Source organism: Procambarus clarkii, chromosome 4, assembly GCF_040958095.1.
Source record: "Procambarus clarkii isolate CNS0578487 chromosome 4, FALCON_Pclarkii_2.0, whole genome shotgun sequence".
Classification (NCBI taxonomy): Eukaryota; Metazoa; Arthropoda; class Malacostraca; order Decapoda; family Cambaridae; genus Procambarus; species Procambarus clarkii.
Window position 1 is genome coordinate 40,888,592 of NC_091153.1, and position 19,697 is coordinate 40,908,288.

The 19,697-nt window shown below is 39.0% G+C and overlaps 2 protein-coding genes across 10 annotated transcripts in view; both read left to right on the top strand.

The window, feature by feature from the left end:
* Window positions 1–17,802, top strand: part of LOC123750627 (E3 ubiquitin-protein ligase RNF185) — a 46,556-nt gene extending 28,754 nt beyond the window's left edge. For 3 of the 9 annotated variants that reach the window (XM_069333684.1, XM_045732736.2, XM_045732744.2), the window contains one exon: window positions 1–3,023. Coding sequence is in view for 2 of the 9 variants with exons in the window: in XM_045732736.2 (XP_045588692.1) it covers window positions 1–95 (95 nt within the window). In the remaining 7 variants the exon portion in view is untranslated. The other 6 variants (XR_011230011.1, XR_011230012.1, XR_011230009.1 and 3 more) reach the window with 6 other exon arrangements.
* Window positions 14,225–19,697, top strand: part of LOC123749112 (uncharacterized) — a 20,805-nt gene continuing 15,332 nt past the window's right edge. The window contains exon 1 of the mRNA XM_069336029.1: window positions 14,225–14,242. Coding sequence (XP_069192130.1) covers window positions 14,225–14,242 — 18 coding nt within the window. The remainder of the gene's footprint in view (window positions 14,243–19,697) is intronic.

Here is a 19,697-nt window from a genome sequence, read left to right on the forward strand (position 1 = left end):
CCCCGGGGACCCAGCAGTACCAAGAGGAACGCTTCCTTTCTCAAGTGTTAATGGCGATGGCTGTACTCTTTCTTCTCTGGCTTATTCTTGTATAAGGTACATCACACGAGTAAATATTGATGTAGAAAACAATTGCAAAGTGAAGACAAATTAACGTCATTGAGGCAAGTGCTGTTTGCACTGCGTCTAGTGACGTTTTTTCATACTAGTGAGCTTCTCAAAGGTTTAAGTTACGTGCATTTTTCTTGTGTTTAATTAAGCATGTGTTTAAAGTACCATGTGTGTATTGAGGACGTTTTATCCCTAAATCTTTAATGTAGCTGGGTTAAGTTTTCAAGTTTATTTGATATATATACTGTATTTATTTTTGTTTGCAGGGTTATCTTTCACAGTTTAAATTTTGAAGAGTAATTCTCAAGAGTTCAGTAACAAAAATATAAGGAAACTGGTTTATAATTTGTCCTATGCAGTTTTATAGTCATCAAGAATAAAAAAAAACATTCATTTCTATTTATGAATACTGTGCAATGTTTCCAGTGATCTGGATAATTTGCCATTTCATGTGGACTATTATTAATATAATAATTGGTAACTCTATTGAATTAGGATAGTAACTTATTCTCATATTTTAGTGGCAACACAAAGATGAATTCAAGTGAAAAAGCAAGAGATAATTGCAGCGTAGACACAAGGCGTAGTATATGTAAGGCATAGACACAAGGTGTAGTGTATGTAAGGCATAGACACAAGGCGTAGTGTATGTAAGGCGTAGACACAAGGCATAAACACAAGGCGTAGTGTATGTAAGGCGTAGACACAAGGTGTAGTGTATGTAAGGCGTAGACACAAGGCATAGTGTATGTAAGGCGTTGACACAAGCGTAGTGTATGTAAGGCATAGACACAAGGTGTAGTGTATGTAAGGCGTAGACACAAGGCATAGTGTATGTAAGGCGTAGACACAAGGCGTAGTGTATGTAAGGCATAGACACAAGGTGTAGTGTATGTAAGGCGTAGACACAAGGTGTAGTGTATGTAAGGCATAGACACAAGGCGTAGTGTATGTAAGGCGTAGACACAAGGCATAGTGTATGTAAGGCGTAGACACAAGGTATAGTGTATGCAAGGCGTAGACACAAGGCATAGTGTATGTAAGGCGTAGACACAAGGCGTAGTGTATGTAAGGCGTAGACACAAGGCGTAGTGTATGTAAGGCGTAGACACAAGGCGTAGTGTATGTAAGGCGTAGACAGAAGGCGTAGTGTATGTAAGGCGTAGACACAAGGCATAGTGTATGTAAGGCGTAGACACAAGGCATAGTGTATGTAAGGCATAGACACAAGGCGTAGTGTATGTAAGGCATAGACACAAGGCGTAGTGTATGTAAGGCATAGACACAAGGCGTAGTGTAGGTAAGGCGTAGACACTTTTGCCCATAGTTTCTTAATCAGACAAAATGCTATTAATTATTTAAATCGACCATACCAAGAAAGGTTTGTACTTGAATGTGAAGTGTTGCATTGAACATGAGATATGATTTACAGCAATCAAATTCCTTAAGTATTATTTTTCAGAGCTAGACAGCATTGTTTAATTGTTTAGATGAAGAAGATTACTTATGTGTATATGAGAAAGATTGTATTAGCCAAAAGTCTGGTCTCGTAAAACTCACTCAGGGATGAATAACTAGTGCATCAACAATTACTCTTGTGTGAGCCTTATAATGAAGCAAAAATATTTGAGATCATTTTTGTACTCGTATGATATATTTGTACAAATTACAAAATTGCAGTCTTGAGAGCTGTGCTTTCTTTTGAGAGCCAAGTGGTGAAGTTTTGTGATGTAAAAAAAGATAAATAAAGGGCAGCCACTATGTATATTCATATCATTGGTTAGTTAAGATATATTTATAAGTAGATTGATTATATTATTACCGTAACTTGGGGACTGTGCTTAAGGAATCCTGTATGTTTGGGTGATATGGCCATACACTATCAGTATACTGAGCCGCATTTAACCTCGAATTGTAAATGTTCAAGTTTGTGTTGTAATTGGCGCATCATCCAAACACTTGATGTTACTTCATTAGTACTCTGCAGTGTAGGAAGATGTGGATTATATTGTTTAGTAATCATTGGGAACATATATGTTGGCGCCATCATTGGGAACATAAATGTTGGCGCCATCGTTGGGAACATACATGTTGGCGCCATGATTGGGAACATATATGTTGGCGCCATCATTGTGTGCGCGCGTCCTCTCAGTACTGTTTTGATGGTAGTGGGCAGCAGATGTGTTGATGGTAGTGGGGAGCAGGTGTGTACAGTCCTGGTTGTGCTGCTGCCATATTTATGGGAGGGAATTTAAATGTTCCCGCACAAACAACTGTGCACACATGACTATGAGTTGGTTTGTTTTTATTTGATAATAGGTGGAAAAAGTTTATTATTGATTTATATGTTCGTTATTATTATTATTATTATTGTTTTTGGGATATTGATTGGATATAAATTTGTCTAGTTACACTATTTTCTTTACAAAAGTTGCATGTTGCCATTTTTTCAGCAAACAGTTTTCATTATAGTATGTAATCTCTATATCATTCCTTATGTGCACGGATTTGAAAAAATTCTATATGAAAGGGATTGAAGTTCACCAAATATAAAATGCCTATCCAAGAGTCTACCAAATATATAAGGCCTACTTACTTTCCCGATATTTAGTTTGGGGAGGATGGACGAGGAGGGGCCTTGCTGTGCATGTAGAATACAAGAGAAACTCGGCAGATTTGAATTTCTGCTTCCTGCCCCTCCCCCCACATCTATTTGTAGTGACAAACATGTATAAAGTGCATTAATATATTTTTCCATAATCTTGTAATCCATATATTAATATGGGTTTTAAGGAGAACTTAGTTAGTTTCACTCATAAAGGTGTGTAAAATGTTTAATGTATTTGTAATGGACTTTGAACGGTAGTCAGCTATTCATAAAAATAAATAAAACTCGAGAAGTTTTGATAGTTTTCTATGTGTTATTAAAGTAATCCCAGGTGTTGTAGGCTGTTGGGTAACCACTTTTGTTTATTTACATAGTATAGTAGACTCCAGTGCTGAGCAAAGGGGTTTTGTGCCCTCCACTTCTATGCAGGGTAGAATTGAGACCACAGTTCGGTTAGACAGTACTGTCTCGGTTTTATATTTCATCTTGAGTAATCGGTACAAAGAGCACAACCCGTTCTCGCAAATTTAATAAGTCAATATTGACTTATTAAATATGTGCATAGGTGACATACTTAACATAATAGATACCCTTAAAAAGATTCATAGAAAACACCGACCTTACCTAACCTACTTAGTATGTTAAGATAAGCATCTTATTGCTTCGTAATTACAATTATTACCTAACCTATAATAGGTATAGGTTAAGTAATAATTGTAATTACGAAGCAATAAGATGCTTATCTTAAGATACTAACAAGGTTAGGTAAGGTCGGTGTTTTCTATGAATCTTTTTAAGGGTATCTATTATGTTTAGTATATCACCTATGCACGTAGTTAATAAGTCAATATTGACTTATTAAATTTGCGAGAACGGGTTGAAAGAGCATTATGTTTATTTCTGATGCTAATGTTATTTATAGTTTTCTGTATTGTGTTAAATGTACATTGAAATTTGAATGTACATTATTGTTTAAGTTTTGCTAATGCTTCAAAAGTTATGGTCCTATAAATGATTCAAAAGTACTGTACTGACCGTTGTTTTGAACAGTCTCAAGGACTATATTCCCATGTAGAGCCAGAAGGTTACTTTACATTGCTTTCAAGGCTCTTGCAGTGCCTAATTACACAATAAATGTATGTGTGAAGGGCACTGTTTGAGCTAACCTACTTTGCTGCCCTCTAAGGCAAGACTAGTAGTCTCTGGCTAAGATCTGGGGGCCGACATTTCCCACTGCCACAGCTGGGTACTTTTGAAACCATCACTGCTAGGTCATACTGGTACCAGTGAGACACTGGAGAATACTCAATTCAGCCCTGAATGTACACAGAAAGTGCATCCACATGTAATATAAAAGCCTATCCTAGCTAACTGTAGAATGGTCCAGTAGTTAATTACCTCAAGCTGCCACCAGATGGTAGTGGTGACATCACAACAGAATCATAAACGCAATCTCTTCGTGCTTATCGTGATTGGCCTTCACCAGCAGGTTATGTAGGCAAGTGGACCCCAGAAGATTCAGTTTATTGGTTTGTGTTGTCCTTAGGAAGTTTAATTTAGGCTGTGGGTTTGTGCTGCATTAGTGAATGCTGCTTATGCTTGCATAGACCAAGTATTGGCAACCAATTGGCCAATGACAAGGAAGGGAAACTTGTCATATGAATGCCATATTTTCTTGAAGATTGTATATTGTATTATGTGGAGGCTGTAAACATTCAAATACTGTATGTCAAAAACAAATGTACAGTTCAAGCGTTTCATTTATACGAATTACTTTTTGAAGACCGCACTGTGGACCACAAAAGGCCACATGCATTCTTAATGCCACAGGTTTCTTACTCCAGGCCAATGATTACAAGCGTTTTTGTATTAAAAAAAAGTGACCAACTCGATTTAAGTGAACCAAACTATTATAAATATTTCCAACATTTTTTTTTTTAATTACCGAGTGAATGCTACTGCTAAACTATTCTTGATATTTGGGGGGTCTGCATGGCTTTGTGGGTCAATGATTTCTTCAGTGATTCAGGATGGTGAAGACCCACTCTTGCCTTGTTGATATGACCCTGGAAGCCGAGACAAGATGTGTGTGTTGCTTTTGAATATTGAGCTTCAGTTTCTTGGTGAGAGAAAAAGAATGCCAACTCCCACATTTATATTTTGTGTTTTTTCAGTGAAGTTAATGCATTGTGTTTATAACTGAGCCTAAATGTCGTTAAAATAAAGAGTACATTAAGAAAGTAATGTAGTGTTTCCTGTCAAAATCGGGGGAAGAAGGGTGGCGCTCAGTCTTTCAATGTGGCATTAGCTGCTGACCAAAACTTTTTCTAGCTTCTCTGTATTTTGTTCTCACAGAGGTCTACGTGTGGGGGTTTCCTTCGGGTTTGTTCGATTGGATTGGAAGAGGGAGCTGGATGAGGTCTTTTTTTTTTTTTTTTCTCTCTCTCCTCTTCCCAGTATCACGCGTCTCTTCCTTTCTACTCAGTCTCGTGTAACAAAGGCATTACTAAAGCTAAGGTATATAATGTCGGTCGTCACCATCAACTGCTTCATAAATGCTGGAAAAGAATGGTTGTTCCCTGTCGACACTTGTCTGAGGAAGCAGCCGTTTGAGATACACCCAGTGCACCAATTCATTTCCTTTCCCCTGTCTTTACATTTGGTGGTGGGTTTCTTTGCTTTGGGTTCAGGAAGAATGTCGGAAGTTTCAGTTAGGAAAGTTTTGTTGTGGTTTTAGTGTTGCCACTTGATGACAGAAGCAGTTATCTGGTAGGTCATTTAGTACATTAGTTAGCTCAAGTGCTGCCTGACAGCCTCTGCGATAAAACAGTTGAGCCTGACAAGGCTTTTGAGTCTTATGTAAATACACTCTTATGTTTTTGGCTGAACGAGTATTCTCCAGTGTCTCCTTGGCACTAGTATGACCTGTTAAGGGACAGTCTGAAAAAGTCTTTGATGCCCCAATTCATAATGTCAACCTGCTCTGACTGACAGATCCTATACATTGGTCAGTAGGTACTGGCCCTAGGAAGCAACTGAGTGTGCTGCTCCGAAAAGTGATTTTCATGTACACTCAAAAGCCCACTTTTTAATTCTGAAATATCCAATAATATTTGGATTTTGTTGTGTGTGATGAGGATTGAGTACTAGCTCAAACTGTGCAGTAATTTTGACTTGCAACATGACTGAACAGTAACTGGGTGAGAGATTAGATGAGATTATCTTTTAAACTGAATTCTATTGATATGAAGCTCTAGGTTTGTTACCTTCATCTGTGATCACTTACAGTGTTTTGATTTTCTTAGTCTTGAGAGCCTTTTAAATATTGTATAGCTTTTGTATCTCCATGAGAAAAGGAAAAGACATATTGCTGCATTTGTGCAATATAATTATTTTGTAGGGGCCAAATGGTGGGTCCCTGTTGCTATCCACACTGAGATAGCTCCACATACATGTGTCACATGAACCTTAGGAGTCCTTAATAGCCTAGGGGGAACTAGAGCTCATAACCTGGGCTCCTCAGAGAGAGCAGGGTTTTCTAGATCATGTTTACTGAAGAAATGCTCTCAAGGCAAAATAGGTAAGTACAAGGTAAACAACCAACCAACTTAGCAAACATTCCAGCCAGTAGTTAGGTCATACCACCTCTACTTACTGGTGACTGCCACTTGGAGGCAGCACCATGAGAGCTGCTGGCTCTCAATGTCAACAATGATTAGTCCTTTGCCTGATGTCAGATTCATCTGACATGCCCCTTGAGTTGCTAGCTCTTTGGGTCCCAGTTTCAAGGCGAGTGTTGGCTATCCTCTGGACTCTCTCCTGTGGGGGCTCATTTAATTGTGTATCATTTCACTATACTGTATAGAATTTGCTTTACATGCATGTGTTTACAAGCCCACTTGTTGTGTGGACTTTGGAAACTGTTCATCACAAGCTGCGTGTGTTTAGGGTTGCCCTTCCCTAGTTGGTCGTTGAGGTTGCCTCCCCACTGACAGGATTGTTACCTGGTGTGTTCAGGTGTTCTTACCACAGAGGTCTGCCTACTGTGTAGTGTGCCTTGCCCTGAGTGCAAATGTCTTTTGTCTCCTAAGCAAAGCTCTGAGGTTGGGGGCATTCTGGAGTTACCATTTAACACTTAACACAATGTACCAATTTTGCCGACACTGAGGTATGTAAGACACCATTCCTGTTGTTCTCCTTCCATGTTTCAGTGATTGTTTATCACCCGTTTCTATTTATTTACACGAGTATGAGTTGAATAACTGGATAATTCACATAATTCCCCAAAACTATGAGTACGATTGGTATTACCTAGGTGAGGGTGTAAACAGTGGGTGAGTCTACATCACAGGTGAGGGAGTATACCATAGTAGAGAGCATAGATCACAGGCGAGGGAGTAGACCATAGATGAGGGTGTATACTATAGTAGAGAGCATAAATCATGGGTGAGGGTGTAGTGAGAGCCACATAAATGTTATATGCATGGGTGTTAGGCTGGGTTATAACATGGGGCCCTAATTGGCACCATATGGGTTATCTTGAGATGATTTCAGGGCTTTAGTGTCCCCGCGGCCCGGTCCTCGACCAGGCCTCCACCCCCAGGAAGCAGCCCGTGACAGCTGACTAACACCCAGGTACCTATTTTACTGCTAGGTAACAGGGGCATAGGGTGAAAGAAACTCTGCCCATTTTTTCTTGCCGGGACCACAGGATCACAAGTCCAGTGTGCTGTCCGCTCAGCCGACCGGCTCCCTGACAATACAGTTTGAAACACAGGCATACGACTCATTTGCACCGGCCACAGATGATGGCAGGTTCCCGGTACATGTAACACATGACAGTGGCTCTAATTGATGTTTGGTTTTCCTTGGTATACTTCATTACAACCATATGGAGTTGTGAAAACCATTTGAACATCATTGGGATACATATGGAATTGTATACAAAGACTACATTTGTCTAGTAATTTTTATGATGATAACCGTATTCACATTAGTAACACAACCATGAAATAATGGCAGCATTTGTTTTGTGAATTACGGTAAACTTCATTACATCCACATGCAGCTATTCTATCCTTATTTGCATCATGTGGGTGTAAAACCCAGACAACAATAGCTTGAATCATATGATGACAACCACATTACCATGTGTATCATCATATGATGACTGGTACCTGCTTGATACCTGCTTGATGGGGTTCTGGGAGTTCTACTCCCCAAGCCCGGCCCGAGGCCAGGCTCGACTTGTGAGAGTTTGGTCCACCAGGCTGTTGCTTGGAGCGGCCCGCAGGGCCACATACCCACCACAGCCCGGCTGATCCGGAACTTCTCTTAGAAAACAGTCCAGTTTTCTCTTGAAGGGAGAGAAAACTGGTCTTTAAGGGTTAATGGGTGCACTTAAGCTTGCCCACTGCAGCTCTTGTGCTATGTTCAGTTTGTGTTCTTTTTGGCGAGCATTCCTAGGGCCTGGGTGTCCTGCTTGGTCTTTACCCCTCAGGCCATGGTAAGCCCTCACAGGTCCTTGGTGTGGTTTGTGGTAGATTGAGATGTATACAAGAGTTGTTACATTCTTGTACAGCCACTAGTACGCGTAGCGTTTCGGGCAGGTCCCTGGAATATGATTCCCTGCCGCGAAGAATAGTTTTTTCATCCAAGTACACATTTTACTGTTGCGTTAAACAGAGGCTACAGTTAAGGAATTGCGCCCAGTAAATCCTCCCCGGCCAGGATATGAACCCATGACATAGCGCTTGCGGAACGCCAGGTGAGTGTCTTACCACTACACCACGGAGACTGTTAAAGTCTCCGTGGAAATTGGGTTTCCCCTCCTGGAGTGTGATCCCTGCTCTCTGGTGAATCTCTTTCTTTTATTTTCCGTGGATAGCAACAGAGTCACTATTTGCCTCCCCCCCCCCCCCCCCCCTCCAAGAAACCAGTCTTGAATGTATTGAAATGCCCTTTCTGGGAAGGGATTCAGTGCCTTCGTTGACTCCCCTTCCCTACTAGGTGTGTTGGTTGATCATTTCTTAAGACGTCAAACTAATCACGGTTTGCCTAACTACTGGGTGGATTGTTTGTAGAGTTGTTTACTGCTGCCTTTACATTCTGTGAACCTTGCAGTTATTTGTTTTGCTTTGCTTTATTTCTGGAGGGGTTTCTTCACCCAGCAGTAATTGAGTGAAGAATTTACCCAATTAATTCTTCACCCAGCAGTATTTATTAGCCAATTAGGCAGGTCATGTTTCAGGGAAAACTAGTGGAAAAAGCTTACCATGAATTACGGAAGGGGAAAGCTCTCGGCATGTTAATAGGAGTCAGAAGTAGTCTGTAGTCTGTTCTTGTGTCCACCTAAGGAATTGGGGGGGGGGGGGGGTGGAATCCCAAGAGACCATGTTTTGGCCTCTGGTCTCCAGTAGGCGGTTATGGACTTATATGGCTGATGCAACGTGTGTGTGTGTGTGTGTGTGTGTGTGTGTGTGTGTGTGTGTGTGGAGGTATCTCAGTGTAGCTAGCAACAGTGAGCCACCGTAGGCCCCGAGAAGGAGGCATTCCATTACATTCAATGGTGTGTTTTTGTATAATGGTTATTGCTTTGACCCTCATTTGAACATTCCATGAATAAATTTGTCTCCTGTGCCTCTCCATATTTGTACAGTACCCAGTACAGTACTTATATTTGTGAAAACCTTGTTTTATTATTTACCAGAATAACCCTGGTTTACTTCTTAGTCCTTTGAGTAAGGTATTTCTAAAACTTTCCTATGACTTGCATTTGTAATCATATTGGGTCTCGTAGTACAGTTGTCCTTGGATGACAGTAAATTGTCATCCACACTTTGGATAGAGCCTTTGCCTCAAACATGTGGAGTCAATGGTTCGAGTCTCGGAGAGCGCAGGTGAATGAAATATACAGTATGGCAGGAGAAAAGGTATTAAACTTACTGTTTGTTATTTAAGTTTTTTGTAACAAAGGCTATTCTTGGTACTGCTGTCACCCTCAAGAGCCTTGTTGCTACAGTGTGTGTATATATCTTGAGGTTATCTTGAGATAATTTCGGGGCTTTAGTGTCCCCGCGGCCCGGTCCTCGACCAGGCCTCCACCCCCAGGAAGCAGCCCGTGACAGCTGACTAACTCCCAGGTACCTATTTACTGCTAGGTAACAGGGGCATTCAGGGTGAAAGAAACTTTGCCCATTTGTTTCTGCCTCGTGCGGGAATCGAACCCGCGCCACAGAATTAAGAGTCCTGCGCGCTATCCACCAGGCTACGAGGCCCCCTCGTAGCCTGACACCTACCAGCCACCGGCAGATAATGGCTGCGTACCACCGTGTACCACCAATTTGTGTACCACCGACACCTACCCCCTGGCCGACACCTACAGTACAAGCCACTGATAAATAGCATTTCCACATCCTCATACAGTACAGTAATTATAACATAAAATATACATATAACATATACTTTTTCTTTGATATTTGAGCCCACTATATATCTTCCAAAACTTGAGCAAATATGGACTCATTTTATTGCCATTGCTGATGCAGCAAGATGGGGCATGATCACTCTTGATCATGATATAAGCTACAGCGATGTTGCATCGTATCAGCAGACACAAGATTTATGTGAAAGGAGTCAAAGATCACCACTGGAGCAAGCTACCTAAAGTTATACAGTTGCTTCTAAACTAGTTTACAGTTCAGTGTTTAATAAACATCAAAGACTCAGAGCATTCCAGTGCGACTTTGAATGTGACCATTTTCATGTGAGCATGAGTGGCTCGTGCTCTCATAAGTGACTCGGGCTCTCGTGAGCAAGTGGCTAATGTATTTAACTGGTAGTTTAATCTTAACCCCTAGTAATAAGGATAAGGAGAGATGAAAGCTGGAGTCAAAATGCTAGTACTGTATATTTTCCTTCATTTCTTTATGAAGAAATTTAAGTCTCGGTAAAGGTACTGGAATCGGTGTGGCTATTCACCGCAACATAATCCACAAGCTGTTTTACATTCAGGTTCTCAATTACCGTTGGTAGCACTGGCATTGATTCGGTGAAAGACCAATATTCAATTGACCCAACCTCGTCCAGGACTGGAAACCAGGTGTGTAAGAGAGTGAAGCATGCTAGTCATGAAACCACAGGGTACCTTACCCAACCACTTGAGCTGGACAGTAGAGCAACGGCCTTGCTTCATGCAAGTCAGCATTCGATCCCCGCATGTCCAAGTGGTTGGGCACCATTCCTTCCCCACGTCCCATCCCAGATCCTTATCCTTACCCCTTCCAAGTGCTATATAGTCATAATGGCTTGGCTCTTTCTCTCAATAGTTCCCTTCCCTCAAACTGCTCCTATCTCAGCACACAACTTTCCACTTTCGTCTTAAATATGCACACACATGCTATGTCTAATTACTATTGTTGTTCATAATATAGAACCTGCATACAATATTCAACACATTTCTTTTGTTGCACACTATTTTTGGCCCTGTGGAACTTGTATTTTCAGAGTTGAGATTCATTCCAACATGTGTATAATTTACATGTTAACTTTTTGTAAATAGTCATTCTAAATAATGAGCTGGATACAGTGGTTAGCAAACAATACACCATAAACACATTTATATAGCATTTTATTAGCATAAGATTATTAACATTTTTAATTGCAAAGCCAAGCCATAATTAAGTGTTAAAAATGAGACTTTTTCATATAAGATGTGTCACATTTCATGTGGAATAGAATACATGACTGTTGAAAGTAGTTTAAATACTACATGAGACCAATTTGTTAGACACTAAGACACTTAACCTGAATAAAGATGATGAACATATCTGAAGGTTCTATACAGAACAGAATTAACCTGGTGATCAGGTAATCTTCCAGGAATATCTCAATAAATCACCTGCTACTTCATGAAAAGAAGGCATTTAGATTGACTAGACCACACACTAGAAGGTGAAGGGACGACGACGTTTCGGTCTGTCCAGGACCATTCTCGACTTGAGAATGATCCAGGATGGGCTGAAACGTCGTTGTCCCTTCACCTTATAGTGTGTGGTCTGGTCAAACTACTTCAGCCACGTTATTGTGATTCATCGCCTGCACAGGCATTTAGAAGTGACAGCTTCTGAGCCTTGTACAAGTTAGTTAGCTAAATTTAGTCATACCAGTTGGCCAAATGTAGAGATTACAGCATCTTTTGGTGTCACAATGTTACATTCAGAGTTGTTGATGGACTCCACACTTCTGTGCCACCCGAGGCATTGTTGACACTCTTGCTTCAATTGCTATTACTGCTAGTTGGAGCAGCTGTTAGCATCTTGGCAGGACTAGTTTGACTAGAAATTTTGTTTTCCTTTACTGCCACTAAAAAGGCCGTTAGAGCTTGTTCCATCTCGTGTTCCATTATGAATAATAAAAATACTATCAAATGTGACATATCCCCATAGCCTTCCTCTTGTCACCAAAACAGAGAGTGGGAAACATCACTGGCTAGTTTGTGTGGTGAGCTCACATGATTAATTCATGGGCACTTGATGGAAGAAAAACCTCTAAGACTTTGCATGGAACTTTTGCTTCTTCACTGTTCCTTTGAGTCTTGTTCAAGTCCCTAACTAAAATCCGCGGTACATCTGTTTCCTTGACATTGCTTGGCTTAGAGCTTTTTGCTTATTTTGTTGACATCATGAATTGTATCTATGAATTACTTAATATTCTATGATGCGCTACATAGTTTTCCTGGCTTGGTACCTTATTTTGATAATGGTTCTTTCAAGGCCAGTTCAGTTTGGCTGCAGATGTTTAACCGATGGCATAACACCACTAAGTCCATTGTGCTGTCTCTGAGATACCAGCATTGTCCTGTGAAACAAAATACAAGTAAAAACTTACATTTTTTTTTTACATACACACAAAATTATTGTTTATATATTGTCTAAATATGAAGTGTGTATTGTTTGCCATAAGTAAAATCTCTGAAAATGTGGTAATAAATAGCCAAATGAAGAACAGTACTGTACAGTATTAATAAATCACTGCTTGCAGACCTGAATCGGGTCAAACAACATGATCTCGATTTTCAATGATACACTGTACAGTACATGTACAGAAAAACATTTATAAAATAGCAATGCATTATTATTGATATTATTGAAAGAGGAAGACAAAAAAAATACTGTATCTGAAATTACTAGCGAGAAACTGAATTTCACTGCAGTATTATCTGTAATTTGAGTTTTTTGTCCAATAAATCTGACTTTCAAAGGGATAAACCCATTGGCAGATTTAGCCCATTACATTAATTGTAATTATATTACAGATTCCTTTATATTAAGATCCAGATTACTGGGGATTCAGTGCACTATATAGGACAACACTTAACAACTTTGTGAGGTGCTGGCAGCAAAATGCTAAGAAATAATTCTTAGCAATAATAAGACATCAATGTTACTGTGCTGTCATTGTTTATCTCCAACAGTGTGCCATTGTTGACACTTGTATTTGAAGTGTCAGTTTATAAATGTTAGGTTCTAATTAAGATGGGAAATGTGCCAGGGTATATATGATGTGCCGTGCAGGAATACTGTATCAGTAAGTAAGTAAGAAAAACACCACTTCCTGTCTTATTACATGCAAATACAGTACAGTACATCAATCATCCATAAAAGGTCAAACATATCCAAGATAATTTATTTGTTGGAAAACTTTTAAAGCCTACAGATCTCTACCAAGATATTCTACAGTACTATAAAGTGGAATGCAGTTCATTAATGCTCACATTTACAGTTATAGGTTTTTTTCCTCAGTACTGTGCTGTATATCCAGAGTAATATTAATGAGACCTAAAAATATATTTGAAATTTTATCAACATTAAGTGGGTATATAGTATCTATTTAATTTATATCTATTCATTTCTATAAGAACTTATTTTCGTATTTACATATTTAAGATTTCATCAAAGAATAATAATGTGTATACAGGTATATATATATATTTTATGTAGTTGTATATGATAATTTTTTGGAGTGTACAGTATATGTATGCATGCATAGTTCCACTGTTTGTACATTACTTAAGATGAAGTGACTTATTGTATTGGTAATCTATCCATAAACACTCTGCCGACCTTTCACCGACACGATCAACAGCTACTCGAGTGTTCGCACGTCTGTCTAGTTGTACATAGTTCACATTTATCCCAGAGCCTTTTACCTTGTACCTTATCAATACCTGTGCGTCTTCCAAACCTGTCCTCTCCATGGGATTTGGGGAATCTTGTTATCACTAAGCCTCCACATGTGTATAGCAGCTCTACACTTTGTCTTGGTTTCCATGAACTCTTTGTATGTCATTTATGTCTCACTTTATACCTTTAATCATCTCTGCTTCACTTACCTCTTTGCTCAACTACTGATGTGTATTTGCCTCATTTGACCGAGAGTTTGGTAAGAAACATCTATGCACGTTGCAGTCACTTGTGTTTCCGTCTGGTTTGTAGGTTCTCGAAGATGTTGGCTGTCCAGCTTGTAAGTTATGAATGATTCGTTGTGGTTTGCAAGATTGTGTGTTTTAACACAAACGTTAGATGCTTGTTGATTGTATATTGCCTCTAATTCATTTACTTTACTAAGAGTATTATTCAATGAAGTTGGCCATATTGAAGACTGTATTATTAAGTTGGTCATCTTCATATTGCTTAAGGTTTCAGTTGTTTTGTTACTTTGCTTGTAATTCTCACCATTATATTTTATCCATATTTTTGTCTTCTTTTGTTCTGACTGTAAATTATTAATCACCATAAAACTGATGCAATCCATGCTGCAGGCTCATCAGTCTATGGAAGTATTACTGGTTTTACTTCATGTATACAAAAAAATGAGTTATGCTGTGCAATATATTTTGAATAATAAAGCTTTGAATGATCTCATTTGCAGGCTTTGTTATACAGTATAGTCAAAGTATTCTACATATTGCTACATAACAAACATATATAGTAATTACATTGTACTTGGCAACTTTTGATCAATCTCTGTAGATCATGATGAATTCTATCCTTATTCATATACTCTCAGAAATTTGAGCTCTAATAAAAATGACTGCATCAGCATCATGCGCTCGGTTGCACGGTGGTGCGCTGATATGTAAGGCCGGAAGATTGGATCAATTTGAGTTAGGTTCTGTAATGTATTGGGAATAAACAAGGAAGCTTGTGAACAGATATGGCTTTGAGGAGAATATTACATTCATGAAAATGGCGTTTGAGCGACAAATATTTGTGATCTACTAACCTTATTTAGGAGAGTCATTAAGGAAAATTTTGCACTTTTGTGTAATTTTTTAATTGTTTAACTTTGTTTTTATAAAGGAAGGATTATTTAGCATTAGTAGTATAGATACTTGTGGTGTGCTTGGTGCTGAAGGATACATTCTATGGTTATGAAAATATAATTAATTGTGGGAGCGAGTGTGATGTGTTACTTAAACCTGGATCATACCTGGTGTAGATTCTGGGAATACAACTTCTACTACCATTTATATCTTGTTCTCATAAGCACTTCTATTTCTGGACAGGTTTAGCCTTATGTGGAATCTTCCCCTGATATTTCAGATGCCTTCAATTAAAATTTGACCAAACACGTGGTGTTGTATAATGACACAAACGTAGCGCTAGCTTACACTATATGGCATACCATATTGAGACAGCGAGCATGGGTCTAGCTATAGCTTTTACAGTGCAAGACACAGCTCATTGTAATCTATAGTCAAGTTTTTATAATCGAGGAAGGTATTAGAAGAGTAACAAGTTAGAATTATGTAAGAAATATGCCCATGAATATATATGAATATATATATATACAGTATATATATATATATATATATATATATATATATATATATATATATATATATATATATATATATATATATACAAATGCGACAATTCTGTTAAGAAAGATAAATCTGTGTGTATTGTACATAAACATTTTATAAATTTGTTAGAGCAAGATGTTTGAATATTTAGAATTTTACGTAGATTTTTTCTGTTATAAAACAGTATGAATTTATTAAATTGCAAATTTTATATCAAAATTTTTACTCCTTTGTAGGGATTAAAATTATTACAGTGAGCATAAACAATGTCAACTACAGTCGAGTAGTTACCAAGAAGTTGCACACACCAGTTTCCGTGTGTGCACGATTCTTTTAGAATGCTTCAGATGTTTCATTGTTTTACATAGAACCTTGAACAGTTCAGATACAGAGGTGATAGAATTCAAATTTACGGAAAGAATTGAGATCACAGATGTGAAGTTGTGACACTGAAAGATAAACATGGTGGTGAATGATGCACATGTATATTGTGGCTGGAGATGTAAGAGAGGATGAGCAGCCTGGAGGCATCATATCGTAAGGTGTAAGCTATGAATGACCTGGAGGCATCATATCGTAAGGTGTAAGCTATGAATGACCTGGAGGCATCATATCGTAAGGTGTAAGCTATGAATGACCTGGAGGCATCATATCGTAAGGTGTAAGCTATGAATGACCTGGAGGCATCATATCGTAAGGTGTAAGCTATGAATGACCTGGAAGCATGATATCATAAGGTGTAAGCTATGAATGACCTGGAGGCATCATATCGTAAGGTGTAAGCTATGAATGACCTGGAGGCATCATATCGTAAGGTGTAAGCTATGAATGACCTGGAAGCATGATATCATAAGGTGTAAGCTATGAATGACCCGGAGGCATAATACCGTAAGGTGTAAGCAATGAATTGCTTGCAAGTACATTGTGGGTTTTTGAGTAAGTGGTGATGAATGGTCTCGAGTTATTCAGTAGCTGTAATGTAGTTATAACAGTTATTTATTGACATTTTTAGAACTTTGTGGTATGTTGGTGAGACAAGCTCAAGAAATAGTTTGCTCTTGTGACATTTTTGCATGAAAAGTGACGACATGTAAGCTAAACATTGTAAAAAGTGGCATTTAGGCTGGCAAAATACTGAAACATTGTAAATAATACAAAGAAATGAATGCCATAAATAGTTTCCAAATTATAATGATGTTTGAAAGTGAGTGTTTAATAATGGCCAGGAGACAGCAAAGTTAATCATGATTCCTAGAGAAGTGGCTGTAGAGTTTAATTAAATTCTAATATATCCAAAAGAAGAAATCATGAAGGTGTTGGTCAAGCGGATGTTGATGAAGGCTATGCGTATGATTGTTAGAGATATGAATTGTCAATTGATATAACGGTAAAAAATTGGCAATATGTAAAAAAAAAAAAATGAAGGAATACTTCAATGGAGAAACATGAAATTGACAAAGCGTGGAAATAATCAAAGTAAATTGAGATATAAATGGGATAAATTGCTTATACATGTGTTACACCAAATTCATTTTGAAGAGGGGAATGTAGCATACAGTGAAAAAAAATCAAAGCTTTTGCAGTTTAAAAAAACTTGCATATTGAAGTTCAAGTCAAAATAATGAGTAGTTGCCACTTGTGTTGCTTCATCTGTAAGTTTTCCATCATGACTCAAGCTTGCTGACTAATTGGTACTTATTGTTGAGGTGATGTGTTGTAATCCTTTTATAATTCAGCATTATTAACACTTTCAATGTTGACATCCCACACTGTAAAGGTTTGGTTTCTTGGCTCTTCGGGTGTAATTACAGGTTGGTTCCAGCGATGCTTAAATTGTAAAATGGTTTTGTTTCTCAAATAAAAACTTGAGTTTACTGCATTATGCCTGCTCTAAAATTTTATGAATTAATCATTATATATTGATATATTGTACAATACAAAATGTCTACTAATATACCATGCTTAATGCAGAGTGCATTTGCAGTCAGGCAGGGTTTTATTTATTTTCTAAATTCAATCCCCTTGACCACCTTATTATCCCTAACCCTCCACTAAGGCATTTGTTGCAAATTTAGTTTAATTATTTTGAGAACATTTTGAGTAGTGTTGATATGATCTATCTATAGCCATACAGGTATTTGCTGTGTATGTATTGTATGTTACAATGTTAAATGTAAATATTATATTGGTATAATGAATAAACAGTGTACTTTAACAGTTATTTTAATATAGGGTTGCATGTCCATAAGGAATATTAGGAGACTGCATTTTCCCACCACCTACATTGAAAAAACCAGTGTTGAACATAATGAAATGTGCCTCCTCCTGGTGGAGCCCCAGTAGCTCCTTGAAGCTATGTTGCTGAGATTGCTCCAAGCTACTAAGTCACATCAGCTGTGGGAGTTGTGTTTAGCCTACTGAGAACCACTCACCACACGACGAAACTACGACGTTGCTACAATGTTCAAACAAGTTTTAACAACCAATATAGCAAGTTGTAACAACGTTCCGATACATCATGAAAACGTTATAACAAGATGTAACAACTTTATTACAAGTTGGTACAAGCGGAAAATAGGGACGGTTATGGTGGATAGAGCCAGAACCTGGCCCTCCCCTCTTAAAGGTGCAGGAATGAAGTGACATTCTGCCACCTCACAGAGAAAGCCTCTAGAAAGTCTGTGAAGCATTACAGACACGATTTCAGTTTCGTCTGCAAATTTGATTTACCCGAATTTACCCGAGGGTCACCATCTACCTAATGGTCTCGAAGGGGACATTTGTCCCCATCGAGGCCATTAGGTAGTTTCAACCATTGTTATTTTCACCTCATTGTCTTCATCCATTGTATCACCTCAAAGAGTCTTGCCTTGTCATGATAAGGGGGGTCACTCATGACTCCCTGAGGTTGGTGGGGGATTGTCGTAGCCCCCTACCCTGCCCCTATCTGGGCATTGTCCTTGCATCCTCCTCAAGAGCTTCACCTTGTTGTGATGAAGGGGCTCACGTGTGACACCCTCGGACTGAAGAAGGGGTTGCCTCGGCCCCCTCCGCCAGGTATTGTACGTGCAAAATAAGACAAACATAGGGATTCTGTTTAGGTCAATGGACTACTTGCTGGAGGGGCTGCCATTGGAGACTGGGTGTCCAGGTTTAGGGTGAGAGGGAGATTTTTTCCTCACCAATGTAGGAGAATGTATGATGCCATAGGAATTTTCCTCTTAAAAGGGGCAGGCATCACTTTGGACGACACACCTCTTCCTGCACTGGCCAGGTGCTTAGCTTCCATTGCTGCCCTGGTACATGATAACCCTTGGCACTGAGACCCAAACTTTTCAAAATGCTAAACAGTATAGTAAACGAACTGATGTGTCCAACACAGGCTCGTGGGGTGGGAACCAAGCCCTTTCCCCTCTACTCCACCCTGCCCCATCTCCCTAGAGTCTGACCCTGATGGAAGATTGGGCTACATTCTTTGACTATCCAACTGGCCCTCCCTGTTCTCCCTTCTACTTCCTTGGCAGGGTTGAGTAGTGGTAACTACCATGTTACCTGGAGTAGCTTCATCTTCCCTTGTGACAGCTGCATCTTTTACCACCCTTAATAGGGGATTGCGGCACCACCTTCGCACTTAAACGCACATGGTTCCTTAAAAAACTGCTATGTTCCAGGATTTGTTTGGTACCACTACGTGGTCTAAGAATTTAGATCTTTTGTCATGAACAAATGCGGCTCTCCCATAGGAGTTGCTGAGCTGCAATCCCCCCAGACACACTGCGAAGTAGGTGTATAACCAACCTCACACTAGAATAATAAGCAGCCAACAAATGTCATAAAGTCTTTCATACATTATTTTCAATACTGTATATTTATAACTGAATTTTGAAAAACTTCATTAAAACAAGACAAAAATAGAGGTTTCATGCTGTACAATAGAGTAGGGTTTATCGGTGCTACATCTTGCAACGGTGAGCTGCATTCGGTCCAGCCCAGTCACTGTCTTGTGTTTAGTGCTCATGTTGAGTGAGGGTGCTGTCACATGATGCTAAAGTTGCTTTGAATACTTTGTAAGTTTAATTACCTTTTGACAATGACGAGGGAAAATAGTGA